The sequence below is a fragment of the Fukomys damarensis genome, unplaced genomic scaffold (assembly GCF_012274545.1).
Source record: "Fukomys damarensis isolate Sample0158 unplaced genomic scaffold, DMR_v1.0_HiC HiC_scaffold_26, whole genome shotgun sequence".
Taxonomy (NCBI): domain Eukaryota; kingdom Metazoa; phylum Chordata; class Mammalia; order Rodentia; family Bathyergidae; genus Fukomys; species Fukomys damarensis.
This window is the reverse complement of record NW_022900938.1, coordinates 26,723,304-26,742,737: the sequence shown is the minus strand read 5'-3', so window position 1 is coordinate 26,742,737 and position 19,434 is coordinate 26,723,304. Positions and strand designations below refer to the sequence as shown.

The 19,434-nt window shown below is 41.1% G+C and overlaps 1 protein-coding gene across 3 annotated transcripts in view; it reads right to left on the bottom strand.

Moving 5' to 3' along the window:
• Positions 1–19,434, bottom strand: part of Stk39 (serine/threonine kinase 39) — a 272,078-nt gene that overhangs the window by 168,333 nt on the left and 84,311 nt on the right. For all 3 annotated transcript variants that reach the window (XM_010606914.3, XM_010606916.2, XM_010606915.3), the window contains exons 6-8: positions 9,682–9,791; positions 9,341–9,442; positions 6,798–6,931 (exon numbers count right to left, since the gene is read on the bottom strand). In XM_010606914.3, the coding sequence (XP_010605216.1) occupies positions 6,798–6,931; positions 9,341–9,442; positions 9,682–9,791 (346 nt within the window). The remainder of the gene's footprint in view (positions 1–6,797; positions 6,932–9,340; positions 9,443–9,681; positions 9,792–19,434) is intronic.

The following is a 19,434-nucleotide window of genomic DNA, read 5'->3' as shown; positions in this document are numbered from 1 at the left end:
ATATACGCCCAAGATCTGAAACTCTCCTAGTCCCAATCATTTTGGATCTGAAACACTCAGGCTGATCCTCGCAGGAAGTGGCACACACTTCTGACTGCAGGTCCGCAGTGGCGGCTTTTTCACTGTTGGCGAGTTTAACAGCTTGGTCCCCAGGCTCCAGAGCCCTTCTTTGTAAGGCTATGTTTACCCCACTGCAATTACCAAGTATTCTGCTGGGTAATACTTGGGCATTGTATGGATATCATGTTCCTGAAAAGTCTTTCCCCTAATGATTTTAGCATCTTTGCCTTAAATAATTACTTCATAGGTGGCAGAATACTGATTTTCTACTTCTAGCATTCTTTCTGTGTTTCGTTGGTCTTTTCCATAAAGGTTACTTTCTTTAACAATAGTTTCCTCTAAAAAGTCAGCCACGGGGGGCCAGGATGGGGTCCAGAGGTAGAGTTTGCACAGCATGAACAAAGCTGGGTCCAATCCCCAGCACAAAGCACACGTGCTCATGTACACACACACACACACACCGTGCAGATAAAATGAATCTAGAATACAGCACAGTTAGCCAACAGGCCTGATATCTCCCAAAGGGGGAGGAGGGGAGACAGGATGTTCAAGACATGTGGGTCAAGACCGCAACATAATGAGACATATAGCCAAATAAAACACATGATGCTTGACTGAATGCCAGGTTTGGAAAGGAAGAAGCTACAAAAGATAAGATATCTAGAAATAATCAGACACATGAGAATATGCTATGGGGCAGAAAATTTTAGGAAATTACTATTCATTTTCTTTCTTAAGCATTGTGGTTATTTGGAAGTGTGTCCTTATTTGTAGGAAATGCAAGCTGGATTACATTCAAACAGTTTAGTAAAATATAGACAGAAAAAATACTGAAAATGTTAACTATTACTGAATCTAGGTAATGACATAGAAGTCAGCAATGTAATGTGTTTTCTCATTTTATGTTTTAAACTTTTCTTAATAAAAAATAGGAGGGGAGAAGGAAGCTTTACTGAGTACTGTTAGGTTTTCTCTCAGGTAATGACTACTAAAAGTACAAATGGCACCATATTATTATTATTGGAGCAGGGAGTAACAGTTCACAAGAGGCCCTCACACTGGAAATGATCAGAAACCACTGCTTTAGAACCAGGAAGCTCCAATAAAATGTCCCCATGGAACAAACACAAACACAAAAAAGAATTAAGAAACCATCATTCACCACATTAAGTAGAAACTGTCTCAGTCTACAGGAGCCATAAACTGTGTGCAAAGAAAATTTCCATCTGACTTGATTTATTTTTTTTCCTGCAAATTTCCAGTGGAACACTGACTACAGATACCTGACGAAGTACCCAGAGTCTCCGTCTCTACCGCAATAAACAGCTGCTGACTGCTAACTGTTTTGAATAAACAAACACCTAATAACAGGTGGACCGTATCACTTGGTAAGCTCATTAAATTCATGAATTTGTACCTTCTTTAAAAACACAGAACTAAACAATGTAAAAAGGATCTAAACATTTAACATGATTTAATTTTGGCTGCTATTTTAACGTATAGTTTTCCTGGTTGACTGCAATGTTTTTGGTCTTCATTTACTCTGAATTCATCCGCACTTTCTCTCAGTAAGCATTCACTGAGCACCTGCTATTTGTCAGGCTTCATGTTGGGTGCTGGGCATACGATAGAGAATAGGAACAGAAGGAAACGGTGCCTTGGAAAAGTAAACCTGGCCGGGATGAGTGAGTGTGCCGTTAGGCTCAGAGTACAGCAGCAGCACACTCAGACCTTCGAATCCTGTCTGGGTGTAAGGACGCGGGCCCTGTGCAAGGGTTCGGACCTCGCAAAAGGAATGAGAATTTTAAAAACAAAGAAGCTGTCCAGGTCTGATGGTACAAACCTATAGTCCTGCGTACCTCAGAGTCTGAGGTGGGAGAATCTCGAGAGCCTGGGAGGTCAAGGCCAGCCTGAGCAACACAGTGAGACCCCTATCTCAAAGAAACAGCAAAAAAAAAAAAGCAAAACACCAGGAAGTCTATAAAGTAATTAAGATTTTTTTTTTAAGATTAAAACCTTTAAAAATCAGGATGATGAAGAAATCACTGTTTTGTCTGCAACATGACAGCATCTCTGCCTAGCACAGTTGGAACAGGGTCCCAAGCAATCTTTGCCAGTGCTCTCCTCCTCATTCCAAATCATCATCCAGGATGTATCCTGCTTAACTTAGTATGTGCAAGAAAGAAAAGAAACTCCTAGCCACTTCTTATTCATCTTTAGTGATGTCAGGGGGCCTTAAAAAGCAAGTTTGCTAGATCCTCACTCCTCCGGCCTCCGGTCCCTCATGCTCACCCACTCCCTCCTGCGGCTCTTCAGTGACACAGCACACACTGCTTTTCTTGCTCCAATGTTTCATAACCACCGGCACACTTCACTCATCAGTCAAAAGTGACGCTGTCCCACACCGGGACACAGAGCTAAAACTCCCGCAGCATCAGAGTCTAAGAACCGGTTTGGTGTAGTGGGAAACAGGTGAAAGATGCCACCAGAAAGAGGAGGGGGGCAGTGAATGTGCCTCCCCTCTTTCCGCCGCTTCACCCCCACTCTCCTGCACACTAAGGGTCAAGGGTAGGACTAAGCAGAGAGAAGGCTGGGAAATGCCAGTCATACCTTGAGATACAGGGCTGGGAAAATGCTTTCCTGTCTCCAGCAAGGTCATTTCTATGGTAACCAAAAGATGAAAGGGAAAAGCATGCTGCAGAGAAAAGCCCTTTCTCTGCACTCCACTCTACCCACAGGGTTTATCAGCAAAACGAAAACATGGTGACTAAGGAGTCCGAAGTGGCTTACAGAACCTACTCACTGTTTGAATGTTGATTTATAGTTCATTCCAACTCTCCACAGAGAATAAACGGCAATCAGTGATTCCTTTTCATGTTCAACTTAGCTAAAGTTTGGGGTGAAGTCCCACGTGGGCCAGAGTATCTCCAAGAGAGAGTCTGGGGGAAAGGAACTTGGAGAAATGAGGGAAATAACACAAGGAAGTAACTGACCCTGGGTGAGACAAAAGCACAAGTGCCTGCTGCCCATTTGATTTGGGGGGTTTTATTGTTTCGGCTTTTGTGTATTTACTGATGTTTTTAGTTTAATATCACAGTAACCAATAAAGGGTTATTGTGGAGCCATTAGAGCCACGTGCTTGTTAGCAGAGGACGATAAGAGAAAAAATTCTGCATGGCCAAGCCTCACGTGGCTGCTAACAATCATCAAGCAGTACAATATCATAGAAAAACAAATGCTATCTTACATGAAATCTTAAAATACTGTACCTTACATCTCCAGGCAAACAACAACGGCCTGGGCTTAGAGTGAGGACTCAAATTCAAAACAATGCAGTAGTCTGCAAGTACCAACATTCTCAGAAGAAAATCTCTTAACAGATTCAGTTAATGTATATGGATGATCCAAAGCGCACTGAGACTTAAAATAATTCTCAAAGGATTCAGAACAAATACAGTATAGTTTAAATTCTTCCAACATCTTGCATTAAGAAGTTCTAACAGCTCACTGACCTAAAGCAGAGCTGCTTTTCTCACTCCACCCTAGTCCAAGGAATATCCAAGTCTTATTCACTTCTAAGGGGTTAATCTATGCATCACCCACCCTCGCATTGCTAAAAGAAAATGCTGGTTCTTTTAACACATCGACATCCATATAAAACATGTAATCTATAAGATCAAGGCTCACTATTTAAAGAAATAGCAAGATGTTCTGCTTGGCACACCAAAGTAACTCTTTGTCTGTCCTAATGCAAAACACAGCCCTCCATGAGACAAAGGGCTCCAATATGCCAGTTCTGTCTTCTGAGGAAAATCCCATGACCCCTTGTATCTGACAAAAGACATATCACCTTCACGGTGAGCCTCAGGGCTCCTGCACAGGAGCAAATCTGGTTACTGTTCCCTGGGGTGGTTTTGTTTGTTTGCTTCATTTATTGCTCACAGTGTCCACAGCAATACGAGGGCTTTTGGTACCCACCCTGCCTGCGTTCAGGCAGTAGGTAGATGATCCATATGCAGGCAACCAAAAATGAATAAATAAATAAATAAAAATGAGGTTATTTTCAAGGATTTCCCCAACTGACTTGAACCTAGTTTCTGTTTCCTAAACTCTACAGTGGGTTCCAATAACCCCCAAACTGTCAACTCCCGGTTGTCACCAGCTGTTCAAGAAATGTCACTGATTATTCAAGACAGACCAGACACTGCATACATAAACAGAGTGGCACAGGTCCTTCTTCTAAAAGACTTATAGATTCATAAGTAATTTGGGTGCGTAAGTCAACAAACATACACAACAAAATAATTGCTACAAAATCGGGACCATCTATCATTATTGCATAAAATTACAGCACCTCCATTTGGTCAGGGACAGGGACAAATACAGAACAGCAATCCCAATTTCCTGACCACAGCAGGATGCAGGGCCCTGTGCTGTCTGTTCTAAGCACAGTCCCAGACCATCCTCCGAGCAACCCTTTGAAGAGGTTTCAAGAGGCCCCCTGAACAGACAGACGAGGAAACCAAGTCTCTCTGTAAGAGGAGGGTAGAGACAGGAGTCTCGCCCAGACAAATCCAACTCTAAGAAGACATAGCATCTGAACTAAGCACAGAAAAATTATGAGAAGGGAGTAAGAGCGAACAAGTAGTTCTGAACAGCATGAGCAAAAAGGACTAAAAATATTTTGGAATAGTCACAATTTCAGAATAAAGTGCTTACTTATCAATTCAGTAATGTATACATATTCTAAAATTATATCCTATATAAAAATATTTGACGACATTTTTTCCATTCTCATATGTCATGAATCGTGTTCTTGTGATTTTTTCCCCCAAACCTCTCAACATACACAGCCTTTCATTAAAAGAAAGACCCACCCAGGAAGACAATCTACACTACCAGTCTACAGCCGTTACAGAGAGCAACTGTGCAACTGTAGGACACTTCAGGTTATAGAGAAAAGACCTAAAAGAAGTCCTTAAACTAGTAGTGCTTTGTACACCGATAATGTTGCTGAGAGAGTACAGTGAAAGATTTCATAAGAATGTGAATTCATGATACGTGGCTCCTTTCTAAAGAAATTTTTATTTATTATTAGTGTTAGTATTTTGATGACATGGAAGCCCGATATTTGAACTCATATAATTAGTAAAACATGGAAATATTTTCAAGATTATGAAGAAATAAAAATGGCCTGTAACTATACTATACGTCAATCTAGTCTATTCTGGCCATATTACAGACCTCCTAAAGAGATACATTGTTCTATCATTAGGTACACCACAACACAAAACCACTTTCTTAACAAGCTGGAACTGTGTGAAATTACACGGCATCACCACTAGGTGGGATCACAACCAGTTCAAGCATCTCAAAGGCTCAGAATTAACAACTCAGAACTGGAAAGACAAGGAGGACAAGCACTTCTCTCACTGAGCAATGGAGGGTCAAACTGTCTTCTTGGTGATGTCAAAATTTTACATTTGACAACGACACCAAAAACAAGGGAAAGACAAGGAGATGCAGAAGAATAATTTTAGAATCTAAGAGTATTTTCACCCAAAAGGAGAGCAAAGAAATTATCTCCATCCACAATCTAGTAACACCAGAGGAAAAACTAGCCCTAGAAATCAAATATAAAGGGTAACTGAAATGTGTCAGCAGAAATAGTCTGTAAGTATTATTTGTAATAAATAATTTCAAGATGCTTCATAGACGATGAAAAAAATCATGAAAGTTGTATTTAATCTAGAGAAGGGTGACCTAAAAACACTGCTTTCCTATATAAAGCTAAAAGGCTTAATGAGTTCCATGAAGAATTTAAGGTAAAAATAAAGGAAACACTTCTAACAGCAGAGACTTTCCCTAAAATAGAAAACCTCAGAAGAGCAGTACCACAGGACCCTGGGAAGGGCGAAGGTGGACAGAGGCTTTTCCATGTCCCCACTACGATGACACCACACCCAACAAAGTTCCTGCAAAGTGAGCTTACCCAGGCATGGCCAGGGTGTCGTTCACACCAGTGACATTCATTCTCCTTTAAGCTATAAAAGCACACTGGGCTCCTTGATCACTACCTGGGGTATTTCAAAGTCATGGAACTTAAGAAAGAAGACTTGAACTCAGAAAACAGACACACAATACAGGGCAATAAACCACAAATATATAGGAAACACTAACGTTACTAAAGTTAATTTAAAGTCATTTGCTTCTGTTTATATGATTAATCTTTCTATGTTAAAAAAAAAGTCTCCTTAATCTTCTTTTCTGATAACCTTTTCAACAACGCAAACAACTTGTTCTGCAAGTAAAGGGAAGCTCATGCAAAATTCAACAGCTCTGCCTGGTTCAGACTGCAACCAGCCGGATATTCAAATCCTGAGAGGTCACTCAGCCCACACAGTGCAGAATATTAGCTCAGCTTCTGAATGCAGCCCTGCCAATTTCTCCTGATTTCTGTTTACTTCATTTCCTTTGATGACAGAGCCCACACCTAACAAACACAGTGAATCTTATTAACAAAATTTTCCTCTGGTTCGCCTAGTCCTCTACACTCTTCTTTCCCCTCTGGGTCCATGCTGTCTTCCACTAACAGGATGGAAATCTGGGGGCCAAATCAGGGTTACCCCAAGACTGTGTGTGCCTTTCCGATGTTCTCAGCAGCTTTCTTCCTTCGCAAACAAAGCTTTGTCAGAACTCAAACCAGGTCATTAACTCCTCCACGGAATTCGACATACCTTTTGGAAGGATCTTTCTGAAGACACAGGGAAAGTAATTTTCTAAAGGACTTGCCATACTTTTTCATCATTTCTTTATCCTCTACTCCCGTTTCTAAAGTGGGCGGGTCGTTTTGCAAAGTCAACATTAACACCTGCAGTGGACATAAACATGAAGAAAAAAAAAATCTCAGTTTCATGATTGCTACAATTAATTTTTTACAAAAGCATCCAGGTTTTTCTTTGATTCGGTACAAACATGCTTTCCCATGAGTTTTAACTTTCTAGACACTGTGTATTGAAAATTCTCAGTTCCCTTTGCAAATCTGTTCATGTACCCTTTAACCTCTTTGTTATTCCATTGACAGAACTTGAGAAATTTGCTCTGTGTATTAAGAATGATCTCCCAAAACAATAGACAGAGCTTTCTGGGAACTGGCTCTCACAGGGCCTCTAGAAACACGTACCTCCCCCAGCCGGTTGGGAAAAAAGCAGCGGAGGGGAAAGAGACGCTCATGTGTGCAGCCCATTCCTAAGTAAGGAACTGCCTGTACTCGGGCTCTGTAACGTATTACCAATCCTAAAAATAAAACCACAACATCCCAGGAGGTAATGTGATTTCCTTTTAAAAAGAAAGAGAGAGAGAGAGAGAGAGAGAGAGAGAGAGAGAGACAAAGGGAGACAGGAAGAGAGAAGAGAGAAGAGAGAAGAGAGAAGAGAGAAAAACCATGCAGAAAATTGCTAAAAAGGCTGGGAAAAACTGAAACAAGAAAATATTGAAAGATATCCAGAATATATAACTGAGTCACCAAAAAACCACAATCTGATCAAAGAGCCATGCTGCCTTAGAGGGGACCAAAAAAATAAATAAATAAAACTTCAAATCAAAAAGCCAAAAATCCCACTCTTTCACACTAACATCAAAATCATTTGCTTCAAAAAATGTAGAATGCGTAATAAACTATTGACCTACAAAATGAATAAAACTCATTACTGCATAAATCAGCCTTAATTTATGTAAATGCTATACATGTCAAGACTCTTTTCAGACACTTTCAGATGTGTGAATAGATGGAGGAGAGAAGGGACAGTTTGTTATTTGTGGAGGATAATCACCAAAAGGAAAATGTGGGAGACTGCAAACTCCGAAGAAATAACCTAAAGGACGTCAGGCTGGAACAAGCAAGTGCCACTTTAGACTCACGTGGGAAATTCTAAGAAGTGAAGAATGAAAGAAAATAAAAGCTGGATGGAAGAAAAATTTCTGAGTTACTTCACAGCTTTTTCTCCAAAAGATCATTCCTGTTGTTAACACATCAACTTTTGGATTCCCTACTAATAAAATCAAATATGTTTAAAAAGACATAAACACTCATATGTACATTAAAATCTTAACAGAAGTGTTAAAAAGACATACGGAAATATATACACAAAAGACAATGAGAGGCTATGGGAACAGCTTAGTGGTAGAGCATACGCTTAGCGTGCGAGAGGCTCTGGATTCAATCCTCAGCACAAAAATAGGAAAGAGGGAGAGAGAGCAGGAAGGGAGGGAGAAAGGGAGGGTGGAAGGAGGAAGGAAAAAGGAAAAAGGAGAGGAAAAGAAGAATGAGGGAAGGAAAGACCTCCACTAAGCCCTTAACACAGACTGTTGGGTGGTTGATAAGATTATGGGTGATCATTTTCCTTCTTTATTTTTACCTGTATTTACAAACTTTCTGTAATAAGAAAGTATTATGTGGGGGGTAAGGGGGTACAGGGATCAAACCCAGGCCTAACACTTGCTAAGCATGCATTCTACCACTGAGCTATACCCCTAAGCTTAGTAGTTTTTTTAATCAGTAAAACTATTTTTTTTAAACTTCAAATTTTAATTCTTTAATTCTCATAATTTTTTCCAATAAACATTAAAGAATCACAGACCATATTATTGAAAATATACTTTCAGCTTTTCAACGGAACTATTTTAGTAACAAAACAAAATCCAGTTAAAAGAAATTAGATCTGATGCTTACCATCTCAGAACTAAGAAGAATAATGAGGTAGGCCAGATAAAATAACAAAAACCTGGAAACAGTATCCAAAGTGTATGTTTCTTCTAAAACTTTTGTGACTCACTTAGATCAGATGAGCCACCAACATTACACTCCAGAGCAGAGGTGAAAATGTAGACCATTAAAAAAAGAAAGATCTGAAAATCTGGGAAATCCCTCTGCAAAAATGACATCACTGTAATTTATTCTTACATTTTCTTTGGGGACCTGGGCTTGTTCTGATCTCAAAAAAGTAATGACCAACACTGGTCATAGCTATCAACTTTCACCAACCAATATGATTACACTCTTTCCTCAACACTGTGCCAATGATGTAAATAAAGCTTCAAAGCTTGAAACTGCACTACTTTTATCCCTTCTGTTCACTGAGAAAACCAGACATCTGACTTGGCTGCATCCCCCCACTAATTCTTAGGGTGATGAGAAAAATGAATGTGGCCAAGAGAATAGGAGAACACGAGCCATCCAATCACATTTCAAACCCAACACATTATTTCCAACAGTAATTACTTTCATGGGAGGATACTTGTGATAAGGCGCTGCTCCTGTTGCTAATTCGATGGCAGTTATTCCAAAACTCCACATGTCAGCCTTGAAGTCATAGCCTCTCACCTAAGAAAGGGGAAAAAAGCAGAAAAATCACAATATCACACCACAAAACATCATAAAATCTGCACCTGGTCAGAAATACAGAGCTGTCTATACACAAATTTCAATTCTTTTCCTAAGAGACGGCAGTTGGAAATTTGTCACATGATGCATTCTTCTACAATGATTGATTTGAGTGAAATATTAGTGCATTTAGTGAAATATATTGCTGTATTATATCAATTGAGGTAATTTTTTTTTACCTGTTCCATGACTTCAGGGGCCATCCAACATGGGGTGCCAACAAATGTCTTTCTTACTTTATTCCTCGTAACATCACCCCCTGTCGCTAAGAATGCACTTACCCCAAAATCTGAAAGGAAAAAAGAATATCAAGACATTATTGCATATACAGTCTTACTTTTTTTTTTAAACATACCTCTTCCTCAAGAACACTGCAGCTACCCCAGCTTTCCTCACAGTAGCCCGCCCTGGGTCCTCCAGGGTGTACTTTGATCTTTTTCCTCTTTTAATCAGCCCAAGCTCAGTTTCTCCCTTACTCTTCAGTTTTACTTTTTCAGATAAACTTTGCCACTGCTTGTTGCTCATTTTGTTCAATTAAAAAAAAAAAAAAAAAAAACGAAAAGAACTCTGCAGCAGTGATGAATTGCTGCCAAGTGTCCACGGAGCTCTCTCAGGTGTGTGTCAGGGAGGTCCTGCCATGTGCTACGCCCTATGTACTACAGAGCACACAGGTGGTGGTCAGCAAGCCACCAGTCCAAGTTCTCAGCAGAGCAAATTAATTATCTTTTCTACTGAAACAGCAGCAAAGTCATCATTAATCATACAGGATTATAACACTATTGAAAATAAAAACATTTTAAGTGAATATAAAATGTCTTATCTTTAGCCAAGACTCATTGTAGCAAATCATTTATTAAAAATATCACTAAAGAAAGTAAAACTAGCATGTGGCATACTTTCTTTTTATATTTTTATTGTGATTTTCTAGCCCCTTAATTCCAAGTTGTTGATGTTTGGACAGCTTCTTTTTTTAAAAGTAAAAGATGAACAATACTCCACATTCCCATGGCCTTGACTAAACAGTAGTCACTAACACCTTAGCCAAAATCATAATAGCAAGCCCACTAACCAAGGAACATAAAGCCAACATGACTATATGCATCTTCGTGCAGCTGTCAACACAAAGGGAAAGCTCAGTCAGCAGACACCAGTTTTTTCTGAGTCTGCTTTCTGGATAATTTTTATAAGTACAGATGGACTGGTTTGTAGAATTAAAACAGTACTCTTCTAAACACTCATTATTTATTAGAAGTTCATTATGTGCAATGATTAATTAGGCATACTGTATATTCACACAGGCACGTATGCATAAATTATCTCTGTATGCAACTCTAGGGAAGAGAACACCTGGCGTTTCTAATCCATGTGATCCTACTTACATTTTTCCATAAAGGTTAAAAGTAGTTATTAAGTTAAAATGCCAACTATACTCAGCATTAGTACACTTACTGGTAACAGCCAAGTTAAAGCCTCCAAATTGGTGAACTGGTAGATAGTAATTTTAAAAGGCCAGTCAACGCCTAAAATGAGAGAGAACACTATGCTACGTGGTTCTTGCAAATTGCTCTAATACAATTCTCCTTTGCTGACTGCCAGAATGACGTCAAAGACCAAAGAACAGCCCCCAGTAAAAAATGTATTAACATTTGCTGTAGGCCTTCGGTATTAACTCATGCAACAGTGTGACTTATTAACATTGTAAATACTTCTCCACATACAAATACGTTGACTGTTTCACTTTATTTATACTTAAATATTGTATACCCAACTCCCAACAGGATTTCAATTACAAGCAAAAGAAATGAAGATAAGTGAGTCTGCTGCTGCAACTGCTACTCGGATGTTAATATTTAGTAAAAGCACATTCTGAAAATTCCTATTTAATTGAATTCACATATATGGGCCCAGCTCTAAAATTCTTTGAATTCTCATACCACAGTCAGAAAAGCACAGCCTTGTGGAAAAAAAAAAAAAAAAAAAAAACCTTCTGGAACCAATCAAATCTCTTGTGGGTGGAAGAAGACACAATTCATTGTCTTATAGAAGAGTTAGGTGAACTAAGTCATTTGAAAGCACCCACTATATCTGGCTAGAGAAAATACAAGGCTTCTAAAAACTAAATTTCAACTGTTTATATTTACAAAAAAGTTCAATAATGAATACAACATTCCATTTTTGTTATGGTTTCATGTTATAAAATCAAATAAATATATCATCCGTAAATAACAACAAATACAGATAAAAGCTGATTTAAAGCAAAACAAATTATTTTACATGAAACTGAAACAACTCTGTGCTCTAAAAACTCTTCCTAAAAGACATAATACACATAAAAATCCACAGTTACCATTAGTTTTTTGGGGGGTTTTTTTTTTGGTTTTTTTTTTTTACAATTCTTTAAATCCATTTTAAAGGCTGGAAAAACAGCTGAAAAAGATGTATGATAGCAATTCCTTACTGACAATATCCTTTCAATATATCTTTCATGATTCACATATTTATTCATAGCCTCCACTTAGAACATTTACTTTAAAGCTATAAACAGATGGTTAAATGTCTTCAAAGCTCAGAACAAAAATTCCAGAAGCAGTGAACACCAATTCGAACGTCCACTCACTCTTATGAGTACAGAATAAATACACAGTTTGCTCCTAGGTATGGCTGATGTGTATACAGAGAGATTTATATGTACTGAGAAACAGAACATTTTGATCAAAGTACACAGTGTGCTTATACAAACAGGAAAATCGGTATATTCTATTGAGACAGGTCACACATGACAGTGAGAACAGGAAAGTGAAAAGCCGCCCTTGTTTCCTAAGGAGCACAAGCCAAAGGGAATGGAGCCAGATATGCTAGGGTCAGAAACCACAAACATTTCTCTGGCGATATGGATGCAAAGGCTCATGTGAAGTTCGTCAGCCTAGCTTCCTGTCTGGAGGAATAACTGGAGGACATGAGCAAAAGCTGCTTCAAGGAAAAAGCCAGAAAGAATGCTGTCATCTATTCACTAAAGGCTCTAACATCTACTTCTTTCCTCCCCATAGTCACAGCCTCCATTTCACCTACTATCACTTCAAGATTCCTGCAGCAGCTTCCAAGTCCTCAGTACTTGCTCTCCCCAGTTCCAGGCCGGATCACACACAGCCCTTCTTACAAGCCTTTAAGGGCTCCCTGTCCTCTCGGGAGGAATTCAAATGCTGCAGCCTAACACAGAAACCTGGTTTCCTTTTCCTCACCCCATGGTCTGTCCCTACTCCCAGATCCAAACATTGAGCAGCAGCTGCCACAGTGCTCACTTGTTATTCTTGATCCCGTGCCCTCCCAGGCCTCAGTGTTGCCTCTCGACATGATGCCTCCTGTCCGAGTACCTCATCCCCTCCCCTTTGGACGTTACCATCAGGAAGGGGCATTTGCCACATCCTTCTCAGGGACAGATGCAGCCTGACATCCTGATTCTTGCGATGTGATGAGCACCCATCACCTCTCCCTAATTTCTCAAGTAATTCTGGTCATCAACTTATTTTGATGTGTCTATGTGAAGCCTCCAGGAGGATCTGCAGGACCTGGGGGTACAGTCACCAGATTTGGGGAGTGGTAGATCTATTAACGGGCAAGAGCTGAGAATCACAATGGTCAGGCCTAAGACAGACTATTCCCCAATTGTGTGACTCCACAGGGTCTTAACCTTTATGGGCTTCTTCTTCCCCATCTGGCTTCTCATGAGGCCTACTTTTATATTACTTCACATGTATGACTTCCCTACTCCTTTTCACCATATGTAATATCCCACACAATAACTGGTGCGTGGAGCCATAAGCTACATTTCTCTGCCCTTTAACAAATGAGGCAAGTGGGCTATGGGGACAACATTAGCATTTTACAGCTACAGATAGAAAGTAAGAGAAAGGTATATTTCCTGACTTTAACAATATTAGCTTCTCAGCAGCCTAAGACCTGGAATAACAGACAACAGTAAAACCAAATGCTACGCTGTCTCTGAAGAGGCAGGTGGGCTGTGACTATGGTGGTCACGAAACTGAACCGTGGACCAGGCCTTGAAGATGAGGTGAAGGTTTGGACAGAAACAAATTCCTGACAAAGCACAGCTCGAGCAAGGCACAAGTGTGCAGCCAGGAAGAAAAGCTGCCTGACAGCTGCAAGGGTCAAAAACTCAAATACCTACAGGACCAGGCAGGAGAATAAAGGAGGGAGGAGGGTGTCGAAAAGCAGCAGCACAGCCTCAGCAACTTTACGCGCTCCACACCAACTCTCTGCTGGGCAAGCGGGGCGCGAGGAGCCTGGGCCCACACTCGAGGCCACACTCAGCCCTAGTGCAGGCTTCTGCCACTCAGCTGGGGAAGAAGGCCTCTGTGGGGGAAGTGCGGAGCTGTTGGGGTCTTCCATTTTCCCAGGGAAGCCAAACCTAGGGATCTTTATGTAAAAGCTCCCTTTATTGGTTCTTCTTGGCAATATGTCTATTAAAGAGATTAAATTAAAAATTGGAAAAGCAATACCTCCTAACTCAGTCTGCAAAACTAATCTGCCAACTATGTTGTCATGATGACTGTACGTGTGTGCGTGAGTGTGTGTGTGTGTGTGTGTGTGTTGTACTAAGGACTGTACACAGGACACTGTGTACACTGAGCTATGTCTCCAGCCCTTTTTCATTTTGAGATAGGGTCTCACTAAGTTGCTAAGTTGCTTAGGCTGGGCTCAAATGTGCCATTCTACTGTCTCAGCATCCCAGGGTACGGTGATTATAGGCATGCACAGTGATATCTAGCTATGATGTCTGAAATTTACGTTAAACATTTCAACAAATACTGTGTGATATTATGTTGCTGTCCCACAACCTGGGTGGTCAGCTGGCCTTCTAACCAAGAATGCCCAGCGCTTGGAGGGGTGTGCACAAGGCACTTGATGCAAGATACCAGAAACAGCTGCTACAAGTATTTCTACTCTTTATATCTAAATATAGATTAAGTATGGGCCAGGTGACATATCAAAAAGGGTTATTATTAAAGAAAACAGTGACCTATTGGGCAGCATGATCCTATAAAAGAATATCCCTGGTAAAAATAAAGGTTTCCAGCACACGGAAAGTAGATAAAAATATTTAAAATATTCTTCCCACCCTTTCATGAATAGAATAAAAGAATCTAGTCAGGCTCAAGTACAGACAATAACCAATCAGTTCTATGTGTATTTGGATTCCTAAGGCCAAACATAAAGGCAATAAAACTGCATCTAGGATCTCGGCATGCATGCGCCAAGTGAGTTCTTCTTGCACCTACAAAAAAAGAGAGCAAAGAATTTCCTTGAGTTCACAGAATAAAGCATGAGAATTGTTTAGGGGCTTGCTTGTTAATGAATGGCAAAATCAGTTTGAAAATCAATTTCCTTAAGCCTAACAGGGAGCTGTAAGTAAGTAGCCAACACTCTCCCATCGCAAATTTTTACAGTGTCTACTATTGTTTTTTAACAGGAACCTGAGTTGTACATGAGGAAAAAGTGGTCTTTGGGTCAATTCAGCTTTTGATTAGAGACTAACAGAATTGATCTTTGATAGTTCAGAGCTTCCTAAAATGTCTTTTCAATGAGTGAATACGGATAATGAGCCTTGAAGAGCTCTGACTGGCTGGTGGGGAGGCAGAGGGAGCCCCTGTGCTTGGGGAGGGGTGCTGAGCATTTGTGGCTACAGGAAGCCTCTTTTTCCAAAGGACCTAATTTTATAAAGCTGGGAAGCACGGGGTGAGACTGCTGAGGAGCCCAACCAGAGGGTCTGAGAGTCGGGCAAGGGAACATGCACTGATCCAATTCGCAGCCAGGACTCTCTCTTTCTCTCTCTCTCTCTCTCTCTCTCTCTCTCTCTCTCTAACGAAGAAGGAAATGTGGAAAAGGTGCACAGGGGTATTCCAGAAGGAAAAAGGGCTGGAAGCAGGCAGACCACAGCCATAACCAGCAGTTAAATCAACAGGGCCAGTATGCATGCAGACTCTGGCACTGGGAAGAATTACACAAATTCTAATGGTTCTAATTCTACAATGGTTTAGTGGATATTGTGCTTGAAAAATAGGAAGGAATAATAAAGATTAAATGATTTGCCAAGAAACACATAGCACGTTATTGAGGGTCTGAATAAAACCCACATTCCCTCACAAAGGGACTCAGCTACTCAGCTACAGTCTTCTTTTCAGGAAAATTCAGAGTTGATTTCTCTACTGAAAAGGAAACTCAAAATAAAATAATGGGGTTAATAACCCATGACTCCTAAGCTCTTCCTTGAGTAAAGATTAAGTTGTGATTACTCAACTCAGAAAAACTAGTTTGAGGTTCTCTGGTTAATCCTAAATGTCACATTTATATCATCGAAAACAATCCCCTTATAATTTGGTTTGATTCCCAGTTGGGTTTTTTTCCCCCTCATAGGAGACTCGAGACTTCTCTGGCAAAATGAACTAAACACCCAGGAATATCCTCAGCGTTGCCAGCATCCGGCGCCCAGAACCCCACAGGTTTCTGTAGAATCTTACGCTGCCAAGGAGCATACAAAGACCAACATTGTAACTTAAATTATGCAAACTGCATAATAATAGGTACAGAGCAGAAGCAAATGTTTTCTTAATTCTCTTAGGAACAGACTATAGAAATGTTTTTAACAATGTGCATCAATCTTTTCATGCTGGGTTTATAGTAGGATGTGTGTTGGGGGCACAGCACCAACTCCTGTTCGGCACACCAAGTGTCCTGGGTATCGCTGGGGCTCACACAATCCTGGCCTTGCAGTGACACGCACCATGGAAAACATTAAACACACTGACTGTTATATGACCTGAATAATGTGGGTAGAAGAAATGTACTCAGGGGCTCAATGGGCCACACTCGGAACTGTAACAGCCATCTTTGGTTGGGAATTCTACCCATTTTCTTGGCAAAAGAAGGCAAGCACTGAGCAGAGAAAGCCCCAGTTTTTGCAGTTACACAGTCAGAAGCATGCCTCTTTCACTTCCACCTTATCTTCATATTCCATCAGCCTTCCTCTTCTTAAACTGCAGTTCTGACCACAGCACTGGCCAAAGGGCGCTCATCCCCAGCTATAATTCAGCCACTGGGCTCCCACAATGGGTACTGTGTCCTTGAGATTACAATGCTTATCCAGTTGTCACATACTTTGGCCAAATGCTGTTTGCATCTCTAAATGGCCAAATCACCATTTCCTAGATTTGTTGTTTTAAATGTATAATTAAAACCAAGACTTCATCTACCAATTCTTGTTTATTTTTGTTTTTGAATTAAATAGGAGAGACTGTACTTTCCTGGAGGCTTGCCATCATCAAAATGCCATCAGAAGGGCCAGAGATTTAGCTCAGTGGTTCCACCGCTTGCCTCGCAAGCTCAAGGACCCGAGTTTGATCCTCGGTACCAAAACAAAAACAGAGCTCTGGGCACTGAAAGCCAAGTCAGAGTGGAAACAGGGAGGCTGTGTATTCCTTGCTGCCTGCTGGGAAATCCACCACCGAAGCCTGAGGGAATTGGGCAGCACCGTCTCAGAGTAGGCAGTGGATGCCCAAAGTGTCCAGGTGGATGCCAGATCTCTGGGACTAGAGCCCTGCTCAGCAGAAATCACCACAGCACAGGGAAAGCTCAGAATGCAGAGCCTAGGGGGCCAAGTCATGATGTGGCAAAACCTGGGACAGCAGCCACCAGCACTCACTGAGTCGGTGCCCTTCTTGAAATAACGCCACTGTGCTCACAGGAGCAGTTTCCCATTCTCAACAGCGGCATTTCAGCACAACCAGGAATGTGCACCCAACTGTCACAGGGCCAAACAGTGACACCACATGCGGTGTATTACATGTGGCCCTCATTCAGAGGCAGATGACAAGGCCTGACCAAACATCCCTAAGACCAAGGGGAAGGGACATGATGCAAGGGGAGGACCTAGTGACTCAAAAAGGGCCAGGTTTCTACCCTAACAAGGCATTCTGGAATCAAACCACCCAGAACATAAGCCCCAATTTCATCCCCTGCTTTACTTCACTTCTTTGACCAATACTTTTCCAACCTTTCACACATGGAATGTAGATGTAAAGGGTTCTATTAGACCTTGGGGCATACACTGCTAGCTGACTACCCAACTTCCAAACCCCTTCTCTTCTACCAGGATGGTGATGATGTCTACCAAGACTCCGGGGACAGATCTCAGGGCTCCAAGCCAGTTATTGTCTTCTGCTCAGCTTCAGCATTGACCAGACTGAGATCTGCCCTAGTCCTGGTCTGAGATCCTAGGGGGAAATAGCACAAGTTCACGTAGATGAGTTTTACTCCTATAGAGAAAGCCCACTGGCCAAACCCGTGATTCCTACTCTCCTTCCTGTGCGAAAACAATTACATGCAGAAGTGATGCTAGAAGCAAGAACAGCCCTTGAAGACAGGTGCGGCCCACTCCACCGGTGGTGCTTAATGGAAATCAAGAAAGAGCCTATGACCTCTGTGATATGCCTGAGCCGCTACACCAACTTGTATTTGTTGCCCAAACTTTTTGTTCCAAAGGTAAACAAATGTCTTTATTGCTTAATCTCCTGTCAGACAAGTACTCTGCTATGTACCCAAAGGCTCTGTGACTCTTATGGTCTCCTGTTTTTCCTCAATCCACCCAGCGGCTAAGGGTGGCCAAAGTTAGAGGCCAAAGTTGTTGCAATCCCCAAAAAGACTTGGGAAAAATCACCAAGAAAAAGGCTTAACACACAGTGCAATTTCAGATTTTAAAACAGTTCCAATATTAAGCATGGATTTAAAGCCAGAAGCACAAATCAGAACAAATTCATAGGTGTCCTAAGTGGGCTGGAGGGGAAAATACTGCAAGAAAACTAATTTATTTTTTTGCCAAAGTTGCTATTTGGAGTAACACAAAAACCTCAAACAGAAAAACACACTTTTAAGAAACAGGAGACAAGAATCTTCAATATTCTGATCTAGATCCTTGGTATTCAACGAGGGGTCTAAAAACCAGAACCATCAGCATCATCTGGAAAGCTCTAAGAAATGCAGGATCCCAGTTCCCTCTCCAGAGCTGCTGGGTCAGAATCTTCATTATAGTGAAACATGAGCAGATTCTGTGCACATGGAAATTGCCGAAGCATCCTAGCAAGTACTTTAAGCACAGTGCGATATGCCTAGAACACCTCAAGCTTAACAGCTTTCTCTTGCACCTCTCAGATGAAGAGAATTACGGTGGTGAAATGAGAATACAAGTGAAGTGTATTTATGAGTGCTTGTTCATGTATCTCATGACACAAGCAAGCGCAGGGGCAATGCAATGCAAAACCTAAGTAACATCTCACAGAGCTCTCTGGCCCAATGGCTCTTGACTGAGTCTAATAGGGCCAGCAAAACAAACAAATCCACGCATCTGTCACATATCCATGGACATTGCCATGGCTTGTGTCTAGATCTTCCCCCAAAGCCTCATGCAGTATAAGTAAGGCTTTTCAAAAATGGGTCAATCTAGGGTGTGTGATGCCGGGATTAAGGATGCAATGCTAGGATTATGGGTGTGTTGCTACCTGCCCTAAGGATGGATAGCCTGGCTAAGATATAAGGGACAGAAAGAGGGTCATCACTTGTGCCTTGTTGCTTGCTGCCTGAATACTTCTGCTGCCTCCTGCCTGCCATGAACTGTTCCTCCTCTATGATGCCCCTTCTCTCCCATGGCAACTTGCCTTGGAGCCACCTGATTACAGACTGATACCTCTACAAACGGTGAGCCAAAATTTTCCTCCTTTAACTTTGGGTGTTGGGTATTTTGTCCCAGAAATGAGAAAAGTAACTAAGACACACATACTCAGATTTTTACCGAATCTTTATTTATATGACAATCATTTATAATCATAACTCTTATTAACTGTCCATCAGTAACAGTTGCTCAA